Source organism: Strix aluco, chromosome 14 (genome assembly GCF_031877795.1).
Source record: "Strix aluco isolate bStrAlu1 chromosome 14, bStrAlu1.hap1, whole genome shotgun sequence".
NCBI classification, from domain to species: Eukaryota; Metazoa; Chordata; class Aves; order Strigiformes; family Strigidae; genus Strix; species Strix aluco.
This window is the reverse complement of record NC_133944.1, coordinates 21,478,582-21,505,401: the sequence shown is the minus strand read 5'-3', so window position 1 is coordinate 21,505,401 and position 26,820 is coordinate 21,478,582. Positions and strand designations below refer to the sequence as shown.

At 52.8% G+C, this 26,820-nt stretch overlaps 3 protein-coding genes across 6 annotated transcripts in view; 1 reads left to right on the top strand and 2 right to left on the bottom strand.

Annotated features, from left to right (window-relative positions):
• CFDP1 (craniofacial development protein 1) overlaps positions 1 to 12,595 on the bottom strand; it is a 67,437-nt gene extending 54,842 nt beyond the window's left edge. For both annotated transcript variants that reach the window (XM_074839562.1, XM_074839563.1), the window contains exons 1-4: positions 12,462 to 12,595; positions 12,282 to 12,387; positions 11,452 to 11,677; positions 9,528 to 9,628 (exon numbers count right to left, since the gene is read on the bottom strand). In XM_074839562.1, coding sequence (XP_074695663.1) covers positions 9,528 to 9,628; positions 11,452 to 11,677; positions 12,282 to 12,387; positions 12,462 to 12,516 — 488 coding nt within the window. In that variant the 5' untranslated portion in view covers positions 12,517 to 12,595. The remainder of the gene's footprint in view (positions 1 to 9,527; positions 9,629 to 11,451; positions 11,678 to 12,281; positions 12,388 to 12,461) is intronic.
• Positions 12,596 to 12,902: 307 nt separating this feature from the next.
• On the top strand, positions 12,903 to 17,228 carry TMEM170A (transmembrane protein 170A). Its single transcript, XM_074839628.1, has 3 exons — positions 12,903 to 13,054; positions 13,166 to 13,336; positions 13,946 to 17,228. Exons 1-3 carry the CDS (start codon positions 12,940 to 12,942, stop codon positions 14,074 to 14,076), a joined length of 417 nt encoding a protein of 138 aa, XP_074695729.1. The 5' UTR covers positions 12,903 to 12,939; the 3' UTR covers positions 14,077 to 17,228.
• Positions 17,229 to 17,929: 701 nt separating this feature from the next.
• SLC12A3 (solute carrier family 12 member 3) lies at positions 17,930 to 26,675 on the bottom strand. 3 transcript variants are annotated; one of them, XM_074839623.1, is made up of 26 exons: positions 26,342 to 26,675; positions 25,970 to 26,116; positions 25,645 to 25,720; positions 25,389 to 25,484; positions 25,092 to 25,231; positions 24,769 to 24,879; positions 24,469 to 24,580; positions 24,084 to 24,214; positions 23,738 to 23,822; positions 23,207 to 23,361; positions 22,780 to 22,887; positions 22,406 to 22,529; positions 22,197 to 22,298; positions 21,949 to 22,104; positions 21,772 to 21,871; positions 21,238 to 21,349; positions 20,544 to 20,684; positions 20,260 to 20,366; positions 20,026 to 20,108; positions 19,794 to 19,865; positions 19,501 to 19,605; positions 19,186 to 19,297; positions 18,828 to 18,914; positions 18,604 to 18,739; positions 18,425 to 18,492; positions 17,930 to 18,092 (listed from the first exon to the last, which is right to left on the bottom strand). In XM_074839623.1, the coding sequence occupies exons 1-26, from the start codon at positions 26,639 to 26,641 to the stop codon at positions 17,951 to 17,953; spliced, it is 3,108 nt and encodes a 1,035-aa protein (XP_074695724.1). In that variant the 5' UTR covers positions 26,642 to 26,675; the 3' UTR covers positions 17,930 to 17,950. The 3 variants fall into 3 exon arrangements, with proteins under 3 accessions (XP_074695724.1, XP_074695725.1, XP_074695726.1); XM_074839624.1 differs by having other exon boundaries at positions 19,501 to 19,602; positions 26,342 to 26,674; XM_074839625.1 differs by lacking the exon at positions 22,780 to 22,887.
• Positions 26,676 to 26,820: the final 145 nt, after the last annotated feature.

The following is a 26,820-nucleotide window of genomic DNA, read 5'->3' as shown; positions in this document are numbered from 1 at the left end:
CCTTACTAACCGCAAAAGAGCCCCTGTGAGACCTGAATAGGTCACTAAGCACCTTCTGTTTCCAGATTTTTAAGTCAGGAAACTGTCTGAGAGCCACATACAGAAAAAATGTCTCCTCCTGTACCTACTGGGGAAGGGTGGGATTTTTTTCTTAAGGATTTTCACATTAACTACACACAACACAGGCAGAAAATACTTAGAAGAACCTAAAAATGGGAGAACGCAGTTGGTCATCCAGTTCCCAAAGCTGATGCAGCACTCAGATACCACAGCTCTGACAGCCCTAGAAATACCCAAGTTAATCTGGAGGTCAAGCCATCATTTTGGAGATGCTTTGAGACTCCTCCCACCTTTGGAGATCCCAGCTGAGCCTTCTTTTTCATCATACTAATTACCAGCAAAAAGTGCACAGATGAAACCAGCGCACATCAATTACTCCCTTAAAAGCATCAAGCCATATTAGAGGCATAAGATGACTTTGAGGTGGACATCTGCTGGGTCACTGGGATTTTCACGAGCATGGTAAGATAAAGGGAGACAGGAGTCAGCATGCTGGTGAATGCCAGATAACGCACTGGACAAAGCTGGCACTACTGTGTAACACTTTGCAAGTCGCAGCCCCTCTGTGTTTCAATTTCCCTTTCTAAGCAGAAGCCTCATCTGTACATCTACTAATGAAAACCCTGAATCGAAGCTGTTCATTAAGCCGTTCCCCTTCTCAAAGCACATTAAGCAGACCATAACGTGATTTACTTTAGAAGCGAGTGCTCTGGCTTAGAGTTCTGGCTAGGTTTGTCGCACTGTTTATGAAAGTTTTAATTTCTGCAGCTGCCCTTGAGAAAGGCAAATGCCTAGCAAGTGAACCAGCACACAACACAGCTCCTGCTCACACTTACTGACCTCATCTCTGGGCCACCGTCCTGCCGATCAGCACTGTACAACATCAGGATTCCCCAAGAAAATTCTGAAGCACGAGGGAATGGATGCACACAGAGGAAAGGTTATCAAAACAGGCCCCTGAGTCCCTTTCATTCTTAAGCATCTTTTGAAAGATAACATTTTCACTTACTGGCTTCCAAAAGGGAAAAAAAAAAAAAAAAAGCTGTTTTTTAAATTGGAAAAAGCCAATATAAACTGTGGATAACCAAGGCATGCTCTGACCTCTAAGAATAACAACAGTGTAAGGACAGGAACAGGCTGCTTCCTACACTCCATTATGCCAAGATCAGCATTTTGGTGCTTGTTTATAGAAAATCAACCAGTCACTTTTTAGACTGCCACCTCTAAACTATGGTCACATTGATATTCCATGTAATTCCAGGTGGTTTGATTTGTCTTATGGTCCCAAGGCATCATCCCCAGGCTCCTACTGCTCAGATTAAATTTCTGGAAAAATCTTAAAAGCCAAGGTTTTTGCACTGTGCAAGCCTCATTGAGGAAGTGGTATGTCACTGTAAAGTGGCTGGAATACATTTCTCTAGAATTCCTTAGCCAAGGAGGACTGAGGATGAAACCCTATGAACTCCTAGCATCACCGGTCATCCACCCAGAAGTCAGAGAAGCTGGACTTTGGAGTGGCTTTTCAAGGGGCTACTGAAATTCATTTGTCTTATTTCTCCTAACACTTCCTTGCTACTGTAGTCAAAGCTGTTGCAAAAAGCACACCAAAATACAGCGAGTTCTTTCTTCTCTGCCCGTTAGTTCAGTTCATGGTTTTCCATATCTAATCTGACAACACCCATCTACCTCATCTGGTGGAAGCTGTGTATCACTTGCTATCCGCCTGGACAAAAAGGCAGGGCTTTCTAAATATAAGGCTTCAGGACACAGATTCTGGTAATGTTCACCTGCCTTCTCACTCACATGTATAAGCAATACAGCAAAGGCTTTTGCAAAAAAAGCACACATGGAACATGTCACACACCTATCAGCCTTGATCTGACACGCACCACATCACCTACATCAGCAGTAAGAGATACACACCCAAACTGCTGATCTTTCTCCTGATTTTAAAAGCCACCGGCCTTCACTCAGCATTGCACAAAATCTCATGAGCACAAAACAAATGACCAAGATTCACACCCAGCAAGAAGTGTGAGCACGCTGCTGCCAACCCCTTGCTGTTATTCATCCACTGAGTTTCCTGAAAAGCATCACAAGGTAAGGAGAGAGTTAATGGTATTACATGTTCTCTCAGTGCTAATTAGCCAACACATCTGACAGAGCCATGCTGAGACCACAGAGCAAGAACACAGATGGACAATTACACATTTTTAAGATTGTTCTCTGTGCCAGCTCTAAATCTTGAGACTTGTGGGAGTAAATTCCCTGCTCTTTTTTCCCCTTCTCCTTCAAATACATTAACTCTATCAGCCTCAGCATTCTCCTCACTCCTGCTCAGTGCTTGCCAGGAAGAAGCAGAAGCAGCAGCTATTGCTCAGACAGCTACCTTAACTGTCTTCAAAGCAAAGCAATAAAATACGTGGTAGTGTGCCAAACTCCTTGGCTTGGAAACTTGGTTTTTCCAAAGTTGGAAAAACCCCTTTGCTTCCCAACTTTGTCACATCTGGTTGGTCTCAGTTGTCATGTAAAGAGCAGAGAGGACATCACAGCCACTGAGAAGGAAATCAAGAGGATGAAGCTCTGGAAACTTTGGAGAGCTCAGGCTGTTCTCAGATATCTGATCTGCTTCTCCTGCAGCCATTTCCAACTGCTCTCTCCTGAAAAGGGTTGGGATCAAGAGGCTGAAGCTCTGGAAGAGGACAGCAGATCTGGGATTAGAAACAGTGAGCAGTCCAGGACACAGGTGTCTATTCAATAGATGAGCCAAGATCAAAAAAAAGAAAACCAGTATTTCAGTAACGAGAGGCAGCATGAAGAAATCCCCAAGAAACAGCACTGTACAACTGCAGAGTACTGAATTATAACCTCAGCTCTGCTGCGCACAGGTCAGCACTTCTCCTGGCTGCGAGGGAATAAATCAGTCCTTAACCAGCCCTGCACAGCTCTCCTGAGGAGCTTGCCAAGGTGAGGAGTCCAGCAGCCCAGCTAACACCACAGACTGGGCTCAGACCTCACCACCCTACTCAACCAGGCCTACGTTAAAGGATATGTTGACCTTGATGACTTCATGGGACACCAAAAAAAACCCAACAACTTCAGCCATGGCCTGTAGCCCTGTCTGCAAAATTCCTATCATCAGTGACATCCTTGTACAAAGGAGATATGCACTATTGGCCAAGAAAGGCCTTTTACTAGCCCAGGCAAGCCTCCTGACAAGAACCTGCCCATCAGCCACCTCACCTCACCTTTGCTGCTTCTGCTCAAAAGGTCATGAATTTCACCACCAAAACCCACTGATCCAACTTAAGGTCCTTAAGTTCCAACTTAAGAACAGTCTCCTCTGAATAATCCTTTTTTCTTGAATCCTTAAGGTAAGATGAAAACCTGTGAAGCAGCAACACAGAATGAGCAATGAGGTTTTTTCCATGAACATCCTAGGTGGCAAACATTTACAAACAGTAACAGATGAAAATCAAGTTCTCTTTCACCCCACACTTCAACTGTGGCAGATGAAATATCAATCTCAGCCAGTATAAACCCCAGTAATTACTACAATGATTTAAGCTTTTAACTATTTGGTTATTAAATCAGATGATTTATGTACCTCTAAAACTTTGTATTTTGCTTAAGACTGTGAACCATCATCTTCCCTCACCTAGCATACACACTGCCCCTCAACTCAACACACACAGTCAGCACAACTTGTTTCCTTGCAGCACAGTGGACACACAAATAAAAGGAGTCATATTGTGGGAGACCAGAGGCTATGCTAAGTCACAAATCTGGTCTCTTGTAAGAGTCAACAGCAGGGAGCCCTCATCCCGAGATGGAGTTCATGTCTCACATATAACAGCCCAAATTTTTGTGACATGAGCTTGTCCAGATCCTTCTCCAAAATGTATGAACTTTTAAGTATTCATTATAGCCAGCAGCAAGTCCCACACTCAGCGTGACACCGCTCATTGCCCAGTGTGTTTGGCACCAGGCTCTTCCTACTTTGATTAGGTATATGCAATGCACAGGTGAAGCTTGGTTCCCTGGGTATCCTGAGCCACGAGATCCAGGAGTGCATCAGGTGGATGTGATCGACTCCAGCATGCCTCAGTTTTATATTCCCAAATGGGGAATAACAGCACTTCTTTAAAGAGTGCTTTGAGGTGCATGGACAGAAAGTTCTGTAAGAAAGCTAAGGATTTTCCCTCTTTACATCTCTAAAGCCTTCAAGGACTTCAAAAACATGAGAGAGCCTTCCGCTCCTTTGTATATACCTCTGGACTAAATGCCTTATTAAAACACACCTAAAAGCAATCTAAAAAAAAAGCAAACAATATCCATGGATTTGGGTCATCATCTGTCGCTTGGAGCAAGAAAAAAAGACCCCCATAAATCAGGTGATTTTCACAGCTGTGAATTTAAGCTGAGAGTTCTCCCTGTGCAGGGCTTGCTGCCCCACCAAACATGGGCATTCCAGCACTGAGTTTCAAAGCAACAGTAAGCTTTAATCAGGCAAACACTGAAAAATACTTTCAGAAGCAGCCTGAATTAATCAGGAAACAGGCATTTAAGAAGCAGACAAAGATTACTGAGCTCAACCTGAAAAGATGAGCTTTAGTCAAACTCAGCAAAATCTCACCCATCTGCTCAGCCTTCAAACATGAAAGTAACTGGAGAGTTCCCTGGACAAACATTTACCCGTTATGCAAGGTCCCACAGTAAACCCCCAGCTCCCTGGCTGTAAATGCTTCAGGTTCAGGGAGGGCTCTGTGGTCTGGCAATTCTGACATAGCAGTAATAATGATGCCTTCAGCACTTATCAGCTGCTCAGCAAGAGGAAGACACGCAGCTTGCAAAGAAGTACTGGCTGGATCTTCGCACTCACTTATCCCAGCATCTAGACAGCAGAAGGGAGCTCACACTGCAGACACGGAGAAGAGATCTCTTCCTGAAACATTTCTACATGGATCCAGCCCCAGCGTGCTGCCAGCGGCCATGCAGCTTGCATGACAATTCTGGCCCCACATGTGGCAAGAAGCCAAGAATTACTCACATCACAGGAACACCTGCCAGACGCACAAGAGTGCTGAAACAGGTTCAGAGCTTGCAAGCACAGCAAAGACGCTCAAGAAAAAGGCTCAAGGGTTAGTGGAAAATCTAATCCACAAGTCCTCCAGGGGTCAGGAGCAGTCGTCTCCGAGAATTTAGCTATTTGCCACCTACTAGCAGTGGGGAGTGGGCAGCAAGGGACCACAGTGCAGGGGTCCGAGGCCATCGCCCAGCCTGCTGGGAGTCCTTCTGGATCCCCAACACTGGCACTCCTGGAGAAGGCAGCCTTGTGGGAAAGTAAAGGAAGCTCTGACAGGAACACCTTGCCAGATTTCAGGAAAAGAGCAGGGCTCTCCCCAGTGACAGACAGAGAGAGGAGCCCTACTACGGCTGTACTTTGGTTTGGCTGCTCTGTTCACACACATGGGGAAGTGGCTGAGGGTCACTGAAGCAGCACAAGCCAGTTTTGCCAGCACAACACAACACTATCGGTACAGCACAGCAACTCTGCGGTACCAGGAAAGTATTCCCACAAGAATAACAACCTGAGTGTGTAAAGCTTCGGATTTAAGTCACACGAACAAAGCACATATGCACAGAAATGTGAAGCTTCTAGTTTTGAGTCCTCTACTTGGGATTTATGACGTATGAACAAAGCCGGGTGTCGAACACAGGCCTCCCGTTCCTGAATTAGCACCCAAGCCAGACACTGTTACTCCTCCCAACTTTGTTTTGCCTCCCACAAGACAAATGAAGGTACACAGAAGATGTTTCAAACTAAAACCTACTCCTGCTAGCATTCAGTGACCCGACTTTGCAGGTTGTTACACTGACTGCAGTTGACACCACCCGGCTGGGCCAGCTCCGTGTGTGTGAGCCGCATTCTGCTGCAGTCCTGGATGGACACAAAGTTGACTTTCACGAGGAGAGCACAGAAGAACCATTCTGATACACTGAGCACAGCAGTGGTTTAAAGAAAGCCCAGGGCCAAAGCAGTTTGGAGTGCCAAAGAGAAAACAAGCCTCATCATACAGCAAATTACATTTTGCAGCAGATAAACCCTGGCACCAGGGATGTGATTCCCTAATAATGCAACCACACATCCTGCATCATGAGGCAAGTTCATAAACCAGAGGCTTCAAAGGAGCTTCAATCTCCTCTGCCAGTGAGAAATGAGTTGAACTTCCATTTAGATGCTGAACTGCCTTTGCAAATTGCTCCCACTGCCCACAATTACAGCCATTTGGGTGACAGTCACCTGCTGCTCCTCATCTATTTAACACCAGGGAGGAAGGAAAAGCAGACAGAAGTCACAACTGGAAAACACAGACATCACTTAAAGATTGTTTCTAGTTCCAGGATGCAACAACTTTGGTTTTACAAGGTAATACTAAATCATGTATTTTATAAAATTAAAAGCCACTAAACTTAATTCTTTATTTGGTAATTGCTAATTTGTAATACTCCCAACCTGAAGTTCAGCATTAGCAACTGATACAAGTACAGACTAATCAAAATGGACATTAAGTGCAACAATAACCTATAGGGGAGCTGACAGCTGAAAGAGGAAGATCTTTCACTATTTGAGCACAGCCCTGTAGCTGGAGGTTTCTTTCAAGAGATTTCTGCTACTCCAATCACGCAAGAGAGATTATACCGTCTTCTCACAGGAGAAAATAAATTGTTCTGCAACAGATCAGGGCTAAATGATCTTCTGTTAAGAGCTTCAGTGAGCAGACTGTCGAAATTTGTGCCCTGAATCTATCAGTGCTTAAATACTGATCTAAATTCTTCTCAAGCTTTCAAAAGAGCAACACTCAGAAGTAGCCTCAAACCATTTAGAAAAGAAAGCAACAGAGACAGCTCTCTCATTTCAGTTCTTTCAGTCCAGAAACACGCACACACACAACTACCGTGTGTTGGCCTTTGTAACCAACAATTTGCCAGCTGCTTCCCCAGGCAAGGAAGTCAGTGTTTGGTATTCAGAGCATTTGCAGACTAGGTTGGTGCAAAGGCAACCCCCTGCTATTCTAAAGAAAAAGCAGCCCTCTGGCCCTCACCTACTGCCGTTACAGGAAAGTACCAGTAGCTATAAGCAGTGATAACTCCTTATATCCTACCCACAGCTAACAGTGTAATGTATTTAGAGACACAAGGTGTGACAAACAACACAAAAGCTTCAGCTTTGAATATCACAAAAATCAAGTGGGCAAAAAAAATGTGAAGGATTTTTCCGTTATCAAAAGGCTACAGAAAGTAGCATGTTGTAACTCTGGCACCAGCAGAAAACAGTCCTCCGGACCTTGCTGCAAGCTTTCTGTTGCTGGCTCTGTAACCTGTCGATACAATGGCTACTGTAAACAACAAAATACATTAGCCTTGGTGCTTTGCAGGAGTACAGTCTCATTGTCACCCAGGCTCCAGCTGATCAAAAATTAGTAGAAACTTGTATCAATTCCTTTGCAGTTCCCCAAGGGAAACAGTCAGTACTGAGCAGTACTAAGGACACTAGGAAAGCAACTGGTACAGAAAGATACACCTTTAACTTAGCTATAGCTATTCAAAACTAGAGATAAGTTACTGATGTCAAAAGCACAAACTCAGCATCTTAGGAACCCTGAACAAGTTCTGTTCACATAAGGCAAGGCACTTTTTGAAGGAAAGTTTCCCTGACCCATCCAACTAACATTACCAAGAAAAGCAAGAGCAGCACCAGTAAAGGTAATCTGTAACCACCATGCAAAATCCAGAATTAGACCAATACCTGAGTCATTCTATGCTTAAATCATAATTATCTGGGGCTTCTTTTCATAGAGACAGGTAAACATGAAGCTTCAAGGCAGACTTTTTACTTGCTCCCTACTTTAAAGGGTCCTTACTTCACAAAAGTTGCACAAAAAAATTCCTTTCCACAAGTGAAAGACTCATGTTTTGAAGTAAGCCTACAAGGCAAGTTTCCCTGTAAATCAGCCTCCCCCTTTAAGTGATACACTTCTATGCTCATGTTGGGACACGACACTCACCTACAACATGTAGATGGACATGTCCAGACTCCAAAAAAGATTGCATGATGATTTCATGCAACCGCAAAGCACCAGGAACTCAGTTCTGCCGTGTGCCATCAGATCCTACGTCAGAACCCAACATGGCTTTTGTACGACAGCCCTGCGATCCTACAGCTTCAGCTATTCTCACCTGGTAGGACACTGCATTTGAACGAGAAAAAAAAAACAAAAACGGGAAAGCCAGGGACAAACAAGCTGGCAGCTGAGGAGGGGAGTGTGCACCAGAAGACAAAATTTCTGTAAATCTGCTAGAGATTTTTGTCTGTCCATGGGAAAGAGCCTTTCCTTCGTAGAAAGAGTATGACAATACTCTCTCAGAAAAGCTGCAGTGGTACAGTTCTTTGCCATTTCTCCAGTGAATGAAGGGTATTCCTACAGCCCAGCTTGTGCAGGGAAATAGGAAAGTCGCTACTATGACTCATCGCTCTCCTCAGATTTTTCAAACAGCTCAGGCAGCAGTGCTGACATGACAAGCAAGAGCAGCGGAAGCCCCTGCTCTCTGCTTCCTCCTCCAGATTTAGGCAGCGTGGGTGTTATTGCTGGGAACTGCTGCCCTCTGCTGTCACACAAAATAGAAGCGAAATTCTTATCTGACAACACCAGGTTTACAGCTACATATAAAAAAAAAAAATACAGCACGGTAAGAACTACAAGGTCACAGTGCATTCGGATTTCAAGTGAGTTCACCCAGGCCCATCAGTTCCGGTCTTACACACTTACAAAACGCCTGCCCCTTTTTGCAGCGCATCCTGAGAGGCATCTTGCAAGCCAAACTCAGCCTAAAGGATGATTTTATTCAGTCCATCACATTTACTGCAGCTGTTTCAGAGGTGAAAAAAAAAAAAAAAGAGGCTATTACTCCATTCAGAAGAACACTTCTTACTGTCTGCAGATCTTCTAGTGGATTGTGAACATCACCAGGGAAAGTGCCAGCAAATATCCTGTCCCCAGCACAGGGCTTGGACTAGACTGAAGGAATAAAATACATTTCCATCATCCCTGCGGGGCCATATGCTGTTCTCTCCTTGTCTCAACCTTCACAGTGGCAGAGCCACTGGGAATCTTTGCCAACCGTTCTAAACACTGGGCAGACAGGGAAGCCTAAGTGAATTTACAGGCATGTTTTGAAGTTGAGCAAAGACTGAGGTCTGCATATAAGGATATTCTGCAGCCCTCAGGCAGAATAATCTTGGCCTCATTCTCCTTCAGGTCTGTATGCGCTCATGAACAAAAAAAGTGTAAAGGAAAAAGGAGAAGATACACCGTGCTTCACAGCACATCTCCAGCCTGTCAGCAGAAGAGCAGCACCCAGTTTGCCCTGAGCCCACAGCAGACACATCACATCTCCCAGCTTACCTGACTTCCTCACCAGCGAAATCGAACACTTTGGTGATTGTCACTTTTCCTGAATCTTTTGGTTTCTCCTGAAGCTTCTTCCCACTCTTCTCTTCTTCAGCCTGTGAGATATATGAAGGAGAAAGCAAAACAATGCATTTGTGAAGCCAAGCCAAATTATCACTCTAAGGGGCCAAGGACAGACCCCAGGTAGCACTGCAATTTAGGCTGGCTGGTCAAAGCAAGTCGCCCACAGACAAGAAAAAAAGAAACAAATGCCCCTGCCACCAGAAGGAAATTCCCCACTTTGGATCCACGCTCTCACTGGAGCTCAAAACAGACCCAACACAAAAAAGTGAAATTGTAATTAAATGGAAGAAGGAGCAAGAATACACTGCTGTGGTTCAGAAAGCAAGCAAAAGCCTGAAGACTCAGTTCTTCCAAGCTAAGCACCACCAGGCAGTCAAGCTGCCAGGGTCAATTACACAGAAATATGTTTAATTTTACTCAAGCATATAGAAGAACATAACCCATCATCAGGAAAAGCAAGGCTGATCTTCACAGAGAACCCTGAAGATATTAAGCTGCTTGTCAATAACAGCTCTTTGAGAGGAAGATACCTTTATTAAGCAATCTGCACCTCTTAATTTGCTCAGTCACAACTACAGCTTTTAACAGCATACATAAAAAACTCAGACCCTATAAACAATCAAAATAAACCCCAGAATTTTTACTCTAAAGCAACCACACACCGCAGAGATCTTCGAGCAGACAAGTCCAAATTAAGAAGTTCACAAAGAGAACAGAGGAACTGCATCTCTCCGTAAATTATTCAAGGCTACAGAAGAACTTTCAAAGACCGCTCGTGTTTTAGCAACCTGCCCATAAAAGTAGAATTGCTCAGAAGAGAACTTTTCCTCTCTCCGTCTAATTCTACCTGTAACCATCTCAACTGTTCAGCCAGTAACAACGGAGGTGGAGAGAAGCAGCAGGGTTCAGATGAAAGGACTCTTCTTCTAAAAGTTGCAAGCAAAGATTACACAACTACACTTGTTCTGCTGCCTTCCAGCAGTTGTAGAAAGAAGCTTCACACAGTGAGGAGAACTGTACTTGCCTGGCATCACTGAGTCAAGAGTCCAGACTTTTGTTACAAAATACTTTTTTGGCTGACCACTCTAAATAAATAAATAGACAATTCTAGTGACAGAAGCTCAGTTTTGGACCTTCTTCACTTCTACCACCTTCTTGCAGTGTGAAAGGTTTTGCAAGGCAAATACATGCATTTGGTTTTAAGAACCAAATCCTTTTAAATGGCTGATTACACACAGAATTCTCTCTACAGAAAACCTCTGCAGACAGAAAGCAAAAGCATATTAACGGGGCTTATAAAGGAAACTAGAGAAAGCTAGGTTCATTCTTGTTACAATGCTCATTCCAACATGCAGCACCTTCCAGACCCTCTCACTGTATGAGGATGAAGGGGAAGGCACAGAGATGTCAGCACAGGTCTTGTTTCCCCACTCGCACACACACACACAGAGTCTCCCTTTTTTTCTGAGCATCAGGAAAGGCACAAGCCTCAGGGGAGAGCTGTGCCCACAACCAACAGCTCAGACCGAAGTCTGCTGTGCTGCTCCTACGTCACAAGGAGAACCCAGGACCGGGAAGGGAAGGCAACAGGGTTCGGTGGGACACTCTGAGATGCTGACAAGCAGCTCCAAAAGCAGTGCCACCAGATCACAGACCTCCCCACTTGGAAGGAAACCAGCAGCTTACAGTTTGCCCCATGGTGGGGCTTCAGGCTTACAAAGCAGATGGGGCAGGGGTAAACCCAGCCTCTTCCCAGCTCTGACTGCCATCTGGTACCAGCTAGAACCAACGCTGTGTGCTCTAAAGCTTCAGGCCCTTCCCACACTCCCTGGGTGAAGGCCCAGGCCCTCGTTACCTTCTTAGCTTGCGTCACTTGTGTGGTAGCCCCTGCTTTGGGTTTCTGTCCCACATCGCTAAGGAAACTGGCCCAGAGAGCATCCTCTTTCTTTTTTTCTTCTTCTTCTCTGTTTCTTTCCATCTGCTCTACATTATCCACTTCCTCTTCCTCCTCTTCATTCTGCTGAGCCTTTTCTTCCTCTTTCTCATCTGGCTCTAGCAAGAGACCTCCTTTCTTCCTCTTCCTGAAAGCAGATGCCAAAAAAAAAAAATATACTGAGGTGCTGCAACACTATTCCAGAGCTGAACAGTAAACATGGGCGAAGCAACACAGTATTTAATATTCTTGCTAAGACATTCTACCTGGGAAGTTTCCGCTAATCTTGGGCCTGAAGCTGCTTAATTAAATGATGATGCTGTTCAGAAAACACAGCGACTGAAGCAGGCAGTCCCCTGAAGCGGGCTGGCACGTGTGTGCATGTACCTGGACTCTGGGATATTGCAGGAACCACGAGGGGAGGACAACTTGGGCTGGATAGAAACCAACCATAAATAAACTGTATATATAGGGTTTTTTTTCTCCCACGGAAAGATGTTTTGCACTTAAAAAGGCTTATGAAAGAAAACATCTAGCTCCTGAGGAGGGTTTTCAGGCACGATGTCTTTCAAGCCCGAGGATCTCTGACGTTAAACCGGAACGAAGAAAAGCGTTTCTCAGCTCCTCAGCGCTGCGCCCGCCGGAACGAGCACCGGCGGCTCCCAGCCGGGCCGGGCAGGGCCAGCACGGACTCTCCCACCCGGGACACCGCGTCTGTGCGGCACCGGGGGCGGCTCCGCCCACGGCCGTACCTGCTGGTGGGGCGGCGGGGGCTCCTCCTGCCGCGGGGCGGCCGCGGGCTGTCCGCCACCTCCTCCCGCACCAGCTCACTCACGTCGTCCTCGCTGTACTCCGCACCTGCAAGCACAGCCGGTGAGCGCCGGGACCGCCGAGAGCGCGGCCCGCCCCCCTCCCGGCCCGCCACCGCTCACCTGAGGGCACGTAGTCCTCGTCCTCGGCCGAGGAATACTCCTCCGAGCCCGACATGGTACCGGCCCCGCTGCCGCCGCCGCCTCACGCCCGTCACCGCCTCCTCACGCGCGCTCGCCGCCGCCCAGAGCGTCGTCACCGGCCCCGAGCGCCCCCTGGCGGGGCGGCGGGTGGCGGCGCCTCCACAGCGGTGCCGAGCGCGGGGAGCAGCGACAAGCCGGCAGCCAGACGGCTAGAGCGTCCCTCCAGCGCCCGGCGCCTCCGGTGCCAGGCCCCCCAGCATTCTTTGCGGCCGACAGCCGTTCCCATGGCAGCGCGGGGGGGGGGGACGGGGCCCGGTTGCCCGGACGCTCCTCGACGAGCGGCGGTTGGCGGAGAACCCTGCCTGTCACCGTGCGGCGCTTCCCATTGGCTAGAACGGGCGGAAGGGGGCGGGCGGAAGAGGAGCCAGCGGATGGCGGCGGCGGGGCCGGTGAGGGAATGGAGGGCGGCGAGCCGGGCGGCGGCGGGCTCCTGCAGCAGATCCTCAGCCTCCGCCTGGTGCCTCGCGTGGGAAATGGCACCACCTACTCCAGCCCGCTCTCCACCTTCCCAGGTACCCTCCGCGTTGCGGGGCCTGCTCGGAGCGGGGCCCTCCCGCCGCCTCCGCCGGCCTCGCTGAGGGCCTGCGGGCCCCGAGCCTGCCTCACAGCCCTTCTCTCCACAGAGATGTGGTATGGCGTCTTCCTGTGGGCCCTCGTCTCCTCCCTCTCCTTCCACGTCCCGGCAGCTTTGCTAGCGCTCTTCACGCTCAGGCACCACAAGTACGGCAGGTTCATGTCCGTGAGCCTCCTGCTGATGGGCATCGTGGGACCCATAACCGCCGGCATCCTAACAAGTACGGTAGATGCTCGAAAATACCGACCGGGTGGCTCTTTAGTGATCAGAGTTTGCTTTCGGGAGCGTGCCGAACCGCGGCATTCCTCGGGGTAGAGGAGATTAATGTTTTGGCTGTATTCCCCCCTTGCCCCGAGTTTGAATTGGACCATCCCACCTATCGAGCCCTTTGTCGGTGGTCCCAAACGTGCCTGTCAGGTGCAGAGCCAGGTGGGCTTTCAGGTTTCTAAGCACCCAGAGAAAAAAAACTGTCACACGTTTGGTGTCTCAGCCTAGAACTGGGTAATATGCATGTGGGCTGCGGTGTAGAGGATCTTGTGAGTATGTCCAAAACTGCCCCAACCTCCACACCTTCTGGAGGCCTCAGCAGAGTTTCACCACCAATTTACCCACTGCCGCCAGCACGTGTTGGTTACTGGCTGAGGTTTGTCACGGTAAACCCAGTCTGGCATTTCTGCTAGCCCGTGCGCAGGGGTTCAGGGCCCTTTCCCGCAGACCCCCCTGTTCTCTGCCCCACTCTCGCATCCTCTGAGTCTTCCCCCTTCATCCCTGAGGTACAACAGCGTGCGCTGTCACGCATTCATGTTTCGGCTATTTCCCCTCTCCACAGGTGCTGCCATTGCCGGCGTTTACAGAGCTGCGGGGAAAAAAATGATTCCCTTTGAAGCCCTCATTTTGGGAGTGGGCCAGACATTCTGCGTGGTGGTGGTTTCGTTTCTACGGATTTTAGCCACTCTCTAGCTCTTCTTCAGACTCTAGAGATCACAAATCGAAGGGAGAACAAAGGATCTGTTGCCTGCACCAACTCTGAAACAAATCACGAGAGAGCGCAACTTGAGGTGTGCCTCGGTGTGTGCTGCCTCCACTGGTTAAAGTCTACGTGAAGGCCTGCTCCTGCCTCCAGGTGGCTTGAAATTAAGCTAAAAATTGTGAATTTTGTTACTTTTTGGTAACATTAAGTGCCAAGTGAAACTTTATTTCTCTGGAGGATAGGAAAATGGCTTCCAGAGGAGGAGGCCTGCATACCTTTTACCGGTGATGAATTGTAGCAACAGGATGTAACTAAGATGTGACACCCGCTGTTCTGGGGTAGAAACAGTTCTACAGAGTGATTGGGATGTCCTCAGAGCTCACTTAATGCTTTGACCCCTTGCTGCTTTGTTTGCAGTGAGCCTGAAGCTCTTTTAAATGTGAATTTTTTAAATGAGAAAATTAATTTGTTTCCTTCCTGGCCCCCACTTCTTAATACCACGTCTTGGAATTTGGGAGCAGCAAAAGGAAAAATCATTTTAGACAGATGAAAGTGCAAATTTGTGGCCGAGAGCTGTGACTATGAATGCTGCGGCAGGGGAAATAACGGTTGTAGAAAGGATTCCTGTTTTTGTGAATTTTATTACGGTGAAGCTCTTCTGGCACTGTGTACCTTCTGCCCGAGAGGCCAAGCACAGCCGAACGGGCGCTACGCCCCACTGCCCACGCTAGGAATCCCAGGGCGCCTGTGTGAGTGTGCGCTGTTGCTTCTCGGGCTCTGAAAGAGACTCATATTTTTAAACTTCTCTGTTCTGCTTTTACTTCCTGATCACGTTTACATTGGTGTGGTGGAATTGGGTGTCTTCGCTGCTATGTAAACATCACTGGCCAGCTCATATAAAATCCAGCACGCTGCTGCTTCGGTGACCGTGCTGGTGAGAACTGCACGGCCGGCGCTGGCTTGTTGTGGCTTGGGGCTTCCCAGGTGCAGAGGCGGGGAGCGCGCCGCGTTTTCGGCATCCAGCCCGCAGCGTGCTACTGGGTGGGATGCCTGCGAGGGTCCCGGGGAGAGCCTGGGTGATTCCTGTGTCCGTCAGGCACGAGCCATGTGAACACAGCCCCAAACCAACCCTTTCCAGCAGGCAGTATGCTCTCCTCTAATGAATTGTTTTAGTTTGTTTTGTTTTAAGTGGCTTTTAACTAATTCTTAGATCCACCCTCTTGCCCGGGGGCATGCCGCGTGGCTGGGGCTCTCAAGGGGCTAGCTGGGTGCTTTCTGGGGGCTTGGATTTTTGGAGCCCTTGGGGAAGCTGCGGTTGTATCCCAAGGATGTGGCTGGGCGGCGTAGCCAGCCCCGTGGATTTGCTGTGGTCCTGGTTGGTTTATTACCAGCTGACATTCGTGTGGGCTGCCGAGGGAAGGTGCTGCCTGTGTCCAGCCTCCCAGGACACACGTCCCTTCTGTGTTTTTGCTGAACTCCTTTGGTTTCCAAACGAGCTCACCTTTTGTACCTGCAACTTTTTGTAAAGCCAGTTATCTTCCATCAACCCCATGTCCCCTGTGCTGAAACAACCCTCAGCAGGTCCCTGTGGTTCATGAAAACAAATTTCTCTCTATGTACTAACTTCTCCAGAGTGGTCTGTTGACAGTTGATGGATCAAGGTGTTTTTCAGGAGCTACTTACTGAGATTACTCTAAATTTTAGCCCATGTTAATTCAGGGAATAAAGATGTGGAATTTAGGAAAGACTTTAATGTGAATCCTTCTCTTTAGGTGGGTGAGACCCAAGTGGTATAACCTAGACTAAACCTGGAATCTTCAGAATGCCCTGTATGCTGTGCTGCTTGTAGAGGGCCCGTCTTCCTACCATGGCATTCCCCCAGGGGAAGGTCAGGCCTCTCCTTCCCTCACTGCTTCTGCCTCCAGCGAAAAAGCAGGGATAGTGATCTCTCTAGATGTCTTTCTCCCTTCCCACTTCTGATTTCAAATGGCTGTATACACAGCACGTGTCCAGAGTGCCTAGTTTAGTTCATGGGAATTATCCTGCATTTTCCTGGATGGATTCAAACTTAGACTAGGCAGGTCTGGCCCTACCTTTCAGGTCACACTAGAAACCAGTGTCTGGGCCCCTGCTGTGCTCCCTTTCCCCCTGCCCCAGTGCCTGGCATCCCTCAGTAGCAAGGACTAAGCTGATTGCAACTGGGAAAGCACTTTTATCAGTGTGCCATGTGCTACGGCACGAGGGTGGTTGCACTGCAGTAACAGGGCTGAGGCATGCAGGACACGAATCCAGGCTGTTAAGAGCTCAGAACAAAGGAAAAAAATTGCTTGATAAAATCACTTGATGCTGAGTGGACTGAAAACCTCCTCTTTTCTACCCACTGTGATCTCCCAAAGTGTCTCGGGGGGCGGGGGGAGGTCTGCTTTACTTGAAGAGTTGGCAGCTTGGCCACTGTTTGGAAGTTGAGTGGCTGGAGTCACTGGTGCCTCTGTGCCCAGGCACCGTGAAATTTTCAGGGAATTCTTGCATGAAAGGTGAACTGTCAGCTGACTTGTCTTGACGGGTATTAGCACTGAGGATGAGTTCTTTGTGTCACCTCAGTACTCGCAGAGCATCCTCCACCCCCGTGGCTGCCTTCCCAACCTCCCTCTCCAGTAAAACCAGATCCCCAGATCCAGATGGGAAGGAGGAGGAGTCCTGAGCTGATGCACCAGATGGGTCACTGCCGGCATCCGTTTGGTCCTCCCTTTGCATTCCTTATCCTGAGTGAGGCGAGCACAGGAATCCCTTCAGTTTTCAGCGGGTGGCGGTAGACTTTGCTCAGTCAAACTTGCCAAAAGCTGCAGAGAGCTTGCAAAAATGTCAGTGCTGAGGTGTCCCGGGCTGGGCAGTGCTGTGAGCCCCTGGCCAGGGAGCGCAGCCGGAAGCCGCCTGCCCTGGAGGAGCTGAGAGTCGTGGCCCTGCTCTCTGTGTGCAAACATCCTCTGTGCTGGGCTGATTTAGATACTGCCCGGCTTCCTATCTCGCTAATGACTGCAGCTGTCATGAACAAATCTTTGTATGATTGAAAACTCTGTAAATTTTATTTTTCTACTGACACTTCTAATCCTGGTGGTGATTATCAGTAAATTCTGTAACAATCGAGGCGAATGAAAGTGTGTGTTTCTCCTGCAGTGTGGCAAGGGGGTCGGGGTTGTGCTTTTGGAAATGAGCCTTGCTCCTGCCTTGCATAGGGGCAGGTTTCTCCCACCCGGGGCCACCTGCATCAGGAAATGTCCTGGTTCTGGGTGTTCATTTTGTCTCCTTTAGGAGCTGGACCTGCACCACAGCCCAAGATGACATTTCGCTGCTGCTCAGCTGTCAGGGACGAATGAACTCAGCCTGTTTTAGGCTGAGAGTCCCTGTCCCTGAGTGGAGGTGCAGGGTCCCCGCAGCCCCTGGGCTTGGTGCTGACCCGCTCCTGTCCCCCTGGGACAGTTCTCACCCTGGACAGTGGCTCTGCCAGGTCCGTGGGGCAGTCCCTGTGCGCCGCTCAGGCTCTCCTGGGGGAGCAGGCACAGGGACTGTCCCCTCGCTCTCAGGATGGGACCCCACACCTCACGGGCATGGCGCCGGCTAAACCCAGGGCTGGAGCGATGCCTGCAGTACGAGGCCTGCATTATTTTATATCTACATACAGCCTACGAAAGCTGAGATCAGCAAAACGAGTCTTCGTAAGAAGGTAGCAGCTGTGCGTGGGGGGCATCTCCCGAGAGCTGGCGACCACACACCTATGCTGCTCCCCCAGCCCCCCGGGCGAGCACGCTCTGAGATCAAAACTGGCCTTAAAAATTCACATCCCGATCGGCAGGGATCCCGGAGGCTTTATTGGCAGTAAAAGGTCAGTACATTCTCTTGGTTTCCTCGGGTGAGGACGACGGGGGGTCTCAGGTCCTGTGAGAGTGTCTCGAGCCAGGCCATGTAGAGGGAGCTGGGGCAGCGACCCTTCCTGCCGATGGGCAGCGTGCTGCGGCAGCAGCGAGGGGCCGGCTGAGGCACAGCCAGCACGGCCCCCTCCAGCTGCCCCCCCTAGCCAAGCTCCGTCCTCAGCCCCTCTCTCAAGCCAGTGCTAATTTGCAGGTTATTTCCCTAAAAAGGGGCAACACCTCGTCCTCCCCCCCCAATAGGACCCAGGCCAGACCCTTTGGTGCCTCCCAAGGGTTTTCCCCGTGGTGCAGCGCCATCCCAGCACAGCACTGGGGGGTCTGTCCAGGATCACCCTGCCCGGGGAGGGTGAACATCCAGAGGGACCGTTTCCACGGGGCAAGAAACGGGTGCGAGGGTGTTGCTGGCACCTACATGGCGATGAGCGCCGCGTCCCGTGAGTAATCCAGCAAAATCTCGTTCAGCCTCACTTGTCGGAGTGACTGCGGAGCAAAGAGGATTGAGAAATGCAAAATAATTGTTTCCAAAAGGACTGAATTTTGTCTCAAAAGCAGGAGACCCTTTGTGGGAGCTCCCCCTGGCACCGGTGCTACCTTGGCTCTGTTTTTATCAACCTCCTCGTCGGAAATCTTCCAGGGACAGCCCTGCCTCATCTCGTTCACCGTGGCCTCGTCTTTGAAGCCGTCGTTCAGCCTGAAGGGAGCGATCAGGTCGTCGAACCTCTTGATGCTGCAAGACAAGCAGACGGCGCCGGGGAATGGGCTCTGGGTGGGTTTGGGGGTGCTGGAAGGGGGAGAAGGGGAGGGGGGGTGGTTACTGCTCTGGCCGGGGTTTCTGGTTGATGTCAGGGAGGATGTGGACCTCGTGGAAGCCGAGGCGGAACTTGCTCAGCAGAGAGACGATCCTACCAGAGAGAAGAGGGCACGTTTTCCAAAAATTGGCAGGGCAAGGCCTGGCAGAAACCGCTGCCGCTGTCCTCGGTTTGTGCTTGGGCTTCTCCCACTCCGCAGTCCCACTGATTTTCGGAGGAGTGAGGCAAAGCAGCACAGATCCCCTTGTGGCAAAGCCTGGGGGGCTCAAGGCGGGAAGCAGCTCCTGCCACCCACCCATGGGGACAGCAGCGGTGGCCGCGTGGCTCAAAGGGGCTGCGGGTTGCCACGGCCGCCGGCACTTACGCCTTCCTCTCCTCGTCCATCCTGTTGATCTGCCCGCCGACGAACACCCGGATTTTGCACTTTCCCCACCGCTTCTTGCGCCCCAGGAGGTAGGGGATGAGCAGCGTGAGACCTGTCCCCAAAACACCCCATGGGAGACGTGGCGGTGGTGACCCCGCGGGCTCGCCAGTGCTTCCTCAACACCAGATGCCAGGGATGCCCTGGCACCATTCCACAAGGACCGAGCCCTCCTGGGCACCGTGATGGAGCTGCTGCGTTCACATTAGCTGGACAGACGGACGGCGAAGAGCCGTGGCAGCCAAAGGTGAAAGTTACCTCCATCATCAAAGAGCCAGTAAATGTCGATGGTCTTCTTGCCCTGCTCGCTCTGGAAGATGGTGCTCGCCTGCTGCTCACCGGCCAAGGCAATAGGATCTGCTGCTGGGGCAAGAGGGTCCTGGCATCGGTGAGGGGCACCACCGGCCACGGATTAAAGGCACCACTTCCTCCTGGTCCCAGCCCTGCTCCCCGTTGCTGCTCGGAACCCACGCCTCTGCCTGCAAACCTGGCTCCCCGAAAATAATCCTCAGAGCCGGGGCTGCTCCCAGCAGCCCTAAGCCAGGACCAACCTGTGCCCAGGGCTGCTCTGCCACGGGTGCCATTCTCCTCGGGGTGCTCCGCTGCCTCAAATGTGGGGTTAACTGGGGAGAGAGGACAAGAGCTGTCTCATCCCCTTCAGTCCCAGCCCAGGAGTGATGTCCCCCCAGGACTGTGACCTTTGCCTGGGGACACAGCACCAGCTGGCATGTCCTACAGCTCCAGCATGTGTCCGAGCATCCCCGGCTGCCCAAAACCACTTACCGTGAGCCTGCATCACTCTGGAAACATTCAGCCCTTCCTTCATTCTCATTAAGCACACACCGTACTTGAAATCAAAGGCGTCGCTGGAAGGAGGGAGGAGAAGGCAGTTAACGGTGGCTGGCTTGTGTTGGGCAGCACTGCCAGCCCGGCCCGACCCTGCACGCGTGGCTGCAGCGTCCCTGCACCCAACCGCGGGGCCACTCCCCGGGGGCGGAGGAGCCAGCGTGGCCGTACTGCAGGATGCCCACGTAGTCCTCTAGGCTCTGCGGGGATGCCATCAGCCAGTTCCTCTTGTAGCCCAGCACCAGGATGTTGGGTCTCATCTTCCCGAGGCCGGCAGCCTACAGATAGATGTCCCTGTGAGACCCCTCTGCAGGGCAGACGGACATGGGTGGTGTCAGTCTGCAGGGGAGCCATGCAAAGGCAGGTGCCTGGAGATCAGGGAGCGGGGTCAGAGTCCACCGAGCCATGATGGAAGAGGAGGGACCCTGATGGTCGATGGCCAAGGATGGCCCTACCTGGATGAGCATTTGGACGCCGCTTCTGAGATCCTCAGCCACCACATCCGTGTAGAAAGCCTTGATCTTCCTCTTCACAAGCCACTTGGTGTGGCCGTCTGCCATCAGCCGGGACTCCGGCATCTTCTGCTTCCGCGGTCCCTGGGGGGAGCAGGGGCAGGGGCTGAGGCACAGGAGCCCCTTCCAGCTGGTGGTCTTGCCACCAAGGACCTCCAGCTCTTCTCTTCCCAAATCATTGGCAAGACCTGGATGTAACCACTGCACACATGGGAGGTTGCAATCACAGAAAGAAAAAGCAGATTTTGGGAGTCGACAGCCAACGCACACAATGCCAGCAGTCCCCTGGCTGGCATCGAGCTGGTGTTTGCTGCACCCATGTCCCCAGTTGCTCATGAGGCTTCAGGGCTGCAGAACCACCCCTGTCCTCTGAGCAACCGCCTCATCCTACCGCATCTTTGGCAATTAATTGGCAAGGGGAAGCCGTTAGCCCACAGGGACATCCCGGCCCTTCATCAATATTGCTTAACAAGCTGGAGAGGCTTCCAGACAAAACATTTCATCATTCAGTGGCACATAAATGGGCACATTTCAATCCCCATCCCATGAGCCCACCAGGACACATCTGGATTTCCCACCCCCAGGTGGGCAGAGCCCCCCAGGACAAGGAACCAACTGGCTTTTGCAGGTGACTCACGATCAGCACGTTGCCACAGAGCATCAGGCTGAGGTTCTTGGTGAACGTCCCCACGAAGTCCACCAGAGCCGGGCGGAAATTGGGAGGGCCAGTCAGCACCAGGCACTGCGGTCTGCCGGCAGGGAGAGAAACATGGGCACAGGCTGGTACTTCGGAGGCACCGAGCCTCTCTGGAACAAGCTGCGTCTCTTCTCCCATGCCTGGCCAGCAGCAACGAGAGGGAGCATCTTTAGGATGAGATGAAATCATGTGGCTGAGGATCCAGCCTCAGTCTTTGGTCTTTTTATATCAGATGAGACCAACGTGTCTGCATCTGCCTGGTATGGGGACAGCAAGCTTTGCCCTGCCCACCTCTGCCCACATGGCAAAGACGTGGGATTTTGGAGACAGCCACATTTTGTTGGGGCTCCCAGTTACTGAGGATGGTGGTGAGGATGTGGCTGTGGCATGAGGCTGTACTGGGCTTGCCAGCAGTGGTGGCTGGCCCTGCATCACCCTCCCTCTGTGCCCAGCACCACGTTGAGCCGCCCTTGCCTGTAGTTCTTGATGTGCTCATCCACTTCACTCAGCCCCACCGAGTAGTTGAGGGCCATGTTGTACGAGCTGGCTTGCATGGAGGAGCCCCAGTTGACGTCTACATGGGGGAGATGGATTAACAATGGGGCCAGACACCTCCCGGAGCATCGCCGGTGCTGGGTTACTGCCACGCACCCGGCTTTTTGTAGAGGACGTATCCCAGGAGGAAGATGACGATGCCAAAGGCAATGAGGGCCGCCCACCAGGTCAGCAGGAACATGATCACCACTGAGACGGTGGCCCCAAAGAGCGCGGCCCACTTGCTGTAATACCGAAAGGAGGGTCGCCAGCCTGCATGCAAACACACACAGCGGCCGCTGCCGGGACGGGGAACCGCACGGGGAGCCGCACGGCACGGCATGGCACGGCGCGGCACGGCCCACCTGGGGAGTTGGTGATGGAGGCGTGGAAGCAGCTGAAGTTGATGAGGGCATAGGAGCAGAGGAAGAAGTTGGAGATGATGGGGGCGATGGCATTGAGCTCAGCTGCGGGAAGGAGGAAGAGGAGGAGGAGAGCGAGCTGTCAGCAGCAGGGACTGAGCGACCTGGCTGGCGGCGGGCACCAGAAGGGCACCGGGGCGGCAAGCACCCACCAATGAGGATGAAGCCGATGGCAATGACGTAGGTGAGCATGTAGCCGCGGATGGGCTCACTGTTCCTCCCGTAGCCCTTCCCGAAGAAGCCTATGAGAGGGTAGAGCTGGTCCCTGCAGAGACACTGTGGGGAGAGACATGTTGGGGACAGTGGGCTTTGCTGGGATGGCAGCGTCATGGTGGCTCTTGCACCCATAAGAGCGAGGGCTGAACTGGCCTCATGCCTTCGCTGGTGGCAGCATCGTCCTCGCCCCAGGGCTGCTCACGGCTGCAAAGCCCCGCAGTGCCGGCTCATGCCCAGGAGCATCATCACCTGCTCCCGCTGCCAGGCTCAGCAATGTGAGCTGGGGGACACAGACACACCACTCCCTCACCTGGAAGACTTTGGGGGCTGAGACAAGGCAGGCCAGTGCCGAGGAGAGGGTAGCGCCAAAAATCCCCGCCGTGATGAGGGGGCCGAATCCAGACACCATGCTCATGCTCTGCCCAAAAACCAGGCGGTCAGGAACGCCGGCACCCCCAGCGCACCAACCTCCGCCCTGGCCCTAAGGGATTTCCAGCCCCTGGGCCCCATCCTGCTGCCCTCAGTACTTTCCCATCAACATTATCCAGGCAACAAAGTCCAGCCATGCCCAAAAGCCCGAGGAAGACGCACTCCCCGGTGTGTCCTCATTACACGGGTACTTTAATGGCACAGGCGGGGGGGATGCCGGGCATGGGGCTGCCCCAGGAAACCCATCCCTTGTGGCACAAACCCAGCCAGGAGCAGGGACCGGGATGGGTGATGGCCCCGAGCAGCACCTGGTAGTAGTTGCTGAGCCCGTAGCGGCAGCTCTGCCGCTGGGCACAGGCGGTGAAGTTCCAGCCGTAGCCGCAGGCCAGTCCCTCGCAGCCCAGCGAGCCCACCGGCACACTGTCGTTCAGGCTGCCCGAGGCGTCCCGGACCACACAGGCACCTGGGGGGACACACAGCGCCCGCTTACTGCCCACTTACCATCCCAGCAGCCCTCCGGTGGGGCTGGAGCGGGGCCGGCATCTCTCTGCGGTTTCACGCAACCCGGCCCCATATCCCTGCGACATCCCCCAGGCCCCTGCCACGGGGCTGCCCCGCTGCACGATGGCTGTGAGCAATGCCATGAGCTGCGTTGCCAACCCAGGAGGACTTTGCCCCCCGTGGGGGCAGGAAGGAGAGTTGGCACCTGCAGCTCTCACCCGAGGTATCAATGCCGACATCCAGAGCTCGCTCCCAGCTCCCACCCCCTGCATCCTCCCAGGCCACCCATTCTGGGGTGGGGGGGTCCCTCCCAGCTCACCCAAGGACGTGCCGCTTACCAATCGTAGCAGAAAGCACCAGGTAAGACACGGTGGTCCAGAAGATGGCCATCAAAGTGCCCTTGGGGATGGCCACGGCGGGATCCTGCCCAAGGGAGTCGCAGAGAGATGTCAGACAGCTTTCCAGCAGCACCGCTAAAATGGCATTTTAATTGTGGCTGCTAGACAGGATGAATTTTAATTCACTGTGACACAAAACCAGAGAGCATCTCCTGCCTGAGCCTTCCCCAAAGTTTCCAGAAGAAATAAAATAGGATCTAAAAGTTGGATCGAAACCAAAGCCCCAGGGAAAATGGGCCTTGAGCCCTGAGAAATGCCTGCTCAGGCAGCAACGGTCAAAACCCACCTTCAGGTCACCCGAAATGTTGGCTCCAGCCAGGATGCCAGTTGCTGACGGGAAGAAAATGGAAAACAAGCCAAAGAAGGAGCCCTCGGGTCCACGCCAGCTGGGCACAAAGTTCTGGGCAAAGATGTCGGCTGGGGAGGAAGCAGAGGAGAAGCATTTGGGGCCTCCCAACCACCATTCTCCTGGCTGAAGCATCGCAGTGCCGGACAGAGGCACACCGCTGGTGGCAGGTCACCCATGAGAGGAAAACACCGTGCGTTTAATGACATCTCTCAGCGCAGAGCACCTTCCCACAGCAAACTGCTCCCCCAACAGCAGCAAAGAGCCAGGCTCCAGTGGTGCACATAGACCTGTTGAGCGTGACCCCAACCCGTGGTGGACCCACCTCGGTAGCTGAAGAAGCCCTTCGCTTGCTTCTCGGCGGTGGCTGGGATCACTGTCCCCACCAGGTAATTTATGAAGGAAACCAGGATGACCAGGAAAAACAATATCTGTGCCTGGCAGACCAGAAAGAGCCACCTGAGGGGTTGGGGTTTGGGCATCGAGAGGGTGAAAAACTCATTGGGAGAAACCCTTCGATTTTGGGGAGTTATGGGCATCCTCCACTCCTCGAATGCCCGGCAGGCAGCAGGGACAGCTCTGGGCAGCCCAGGGGAATAAGGTGAGCAGGAGAAGTGAGCGTTACCTTGGCCTCCCACTCCATGCCGGCCAGGGAGATGCCCAGCAGCACCGTCACGGTGACGACCCCGATGATGCGGATGTCGTTGGTGGGGTCTACGATGAGGGAGTTGTGCTCCTGGGGAGGGGAAACCACCCACAACATGGAAATAACCCTTTTCCTCACCAAACCACTGGGATTACCACAAGCTTTAGCAGCTTGTGGTTGATTATTGGTGGCCCAACAGGAGCACAAATGTTGATAATTAATACAGCGTGTGTGGGGAGGAGGTGGGGATGGAGGAGGTGGAGGGGATGGGACCCAGGGAACACACAGAGCCACTTTCTCACCTGCAGCAGGTCCCGGACAGTTTCGGCAAAGCCCACCGTGTGCATGGCCACGGCCACCGCATTTGCGAAGGCAAAGATCAGCCCGATGGAGCCGCCCAGCTCCGGCCCAAGGCTCCGCGAGATGAGGAAGTAGGTGCCCCCTAAGGTGGTGGGAACACGCCGTGGCGTTACCTGCCTCCACGATGTGTTTTCAGGGCCCCCCTGCACCTTGCTAGGAGTTTACATCCACAGGGCAGCCCCAGGGTGGAGGAGGACCCGCCCGCGGTGGCTGGAGGCTGTGCTGGGGGGACACGCTACCTGACTTCACTTTGCCGTTGGTGGATATGGCGGAGATGGATAAGCCGGTGATGGTGGTCACTGTCACGGACATCAGGATGATGAGCCACGTCAGGGCTGCGGGGAGAGGACATGGCTTTGTTCCTGTGTCCCCCAGCCCCACAGAGCCCCCCCTCGCCCATCGTCCTATGCTCGATGCTGCTGGCTTCCACCCCCCCCGTGGGTGTTTTGGGCCACCAGTGCCGCCGTCCTGCCCACGATGTGCCGCGGCACCCACCGATTCCTGCCTGGGCCGTGATCCAGGGTAAGCGCAAGTAGAGGATGACTCCCCAGATGTTCAGCATGCAGCGGATCTGGGGGGACAGAGAGGGGGAGCGGCCCTCAGAGTGCAGGCACCCGGGGACGGCTGGGGCCACGCCGGCTCCCCAGCTCCTCCGAGCAAAAACCAGCCCAGAGGGCAGGGGAATCGTTCCGAGTGCAGAAGCTTACAGAAAAAATATATATATTGGGAAAAACATGATGATGAGGGGCAAATACACCGTGCCTCTGCTTCGGGGGTGGGAGGGCAAGATGATGCTCCCCGTGGGATGAGTCGCACTCACCATCACACCCTTCACCCACCCGAAGCGGACGGGCTCTGGCGCGGGGGCTCTGCCGGGGTCCCCCGCCGCCTCCTCCGGCCCAGGCTCCGGGAGGCCATTGCTCCGCTGCGGGTCGGACACCGGCACGTGGAGGTGGCCTGGGTCAGGCTGCGGGGACAAGGGAAAGGGCAGTGAGGGCGGGCAGGGCTGAAGGCAGCCAGCCTTCCCCGGGAGGTGCGGGCAGGGCGAGAGTTCTGGCTGAGTGCACAGCTGGAAACAGCTGGATTATCCCTCCCAGGGCCCTCCTGGGGATGTGCTGGACCCATTGCAGGGAGCGGTGGCACAGCCAGGGGATGCTGGAGCTGCTGGCGGCACGGCCGAACCCCACCTTACCTTGAGGATGGAGTGCAGGTCCGCCAGCGAGGGCCTGCCCTTCCCGGCGTCGCCCACCCCCTTGCTGTTGGCGTAGTGCTCGTAGGCGGGCACCACGTCCACCGTGTTGTAGCCGAAGGTCCTGGTGCAGAGGGTGCTGCTGGAGAGGTGGGTGGGGTGAGTGCTGTCACAGCCGGCCCCCTCGGATGGTGCGTAGGGACCCCAGCCGCCCTCCTCCATGCCCAGGAGGGTGCTGATGGTGAAGCGGCCGCTGCAGCGGGCCGGGGTGGCGGGCAGCTCCGCGACGGGCAGCTCGGCCATTGCCCCTGCCCAGGTGCCTGCCGGGCAAGGGCCAGGGCAGAGAGGGGCTCCCCAGCTTTATACCTGGCAAAACCAGAGCGAGGCAACTGGCACCCACCCACCACTGCTGCTAACGGGGGGAAAGGAATCGGCTCGAACCACCCCGAGCTGGTCAGGGGGAAAAAAATAGCTGGAAGGGA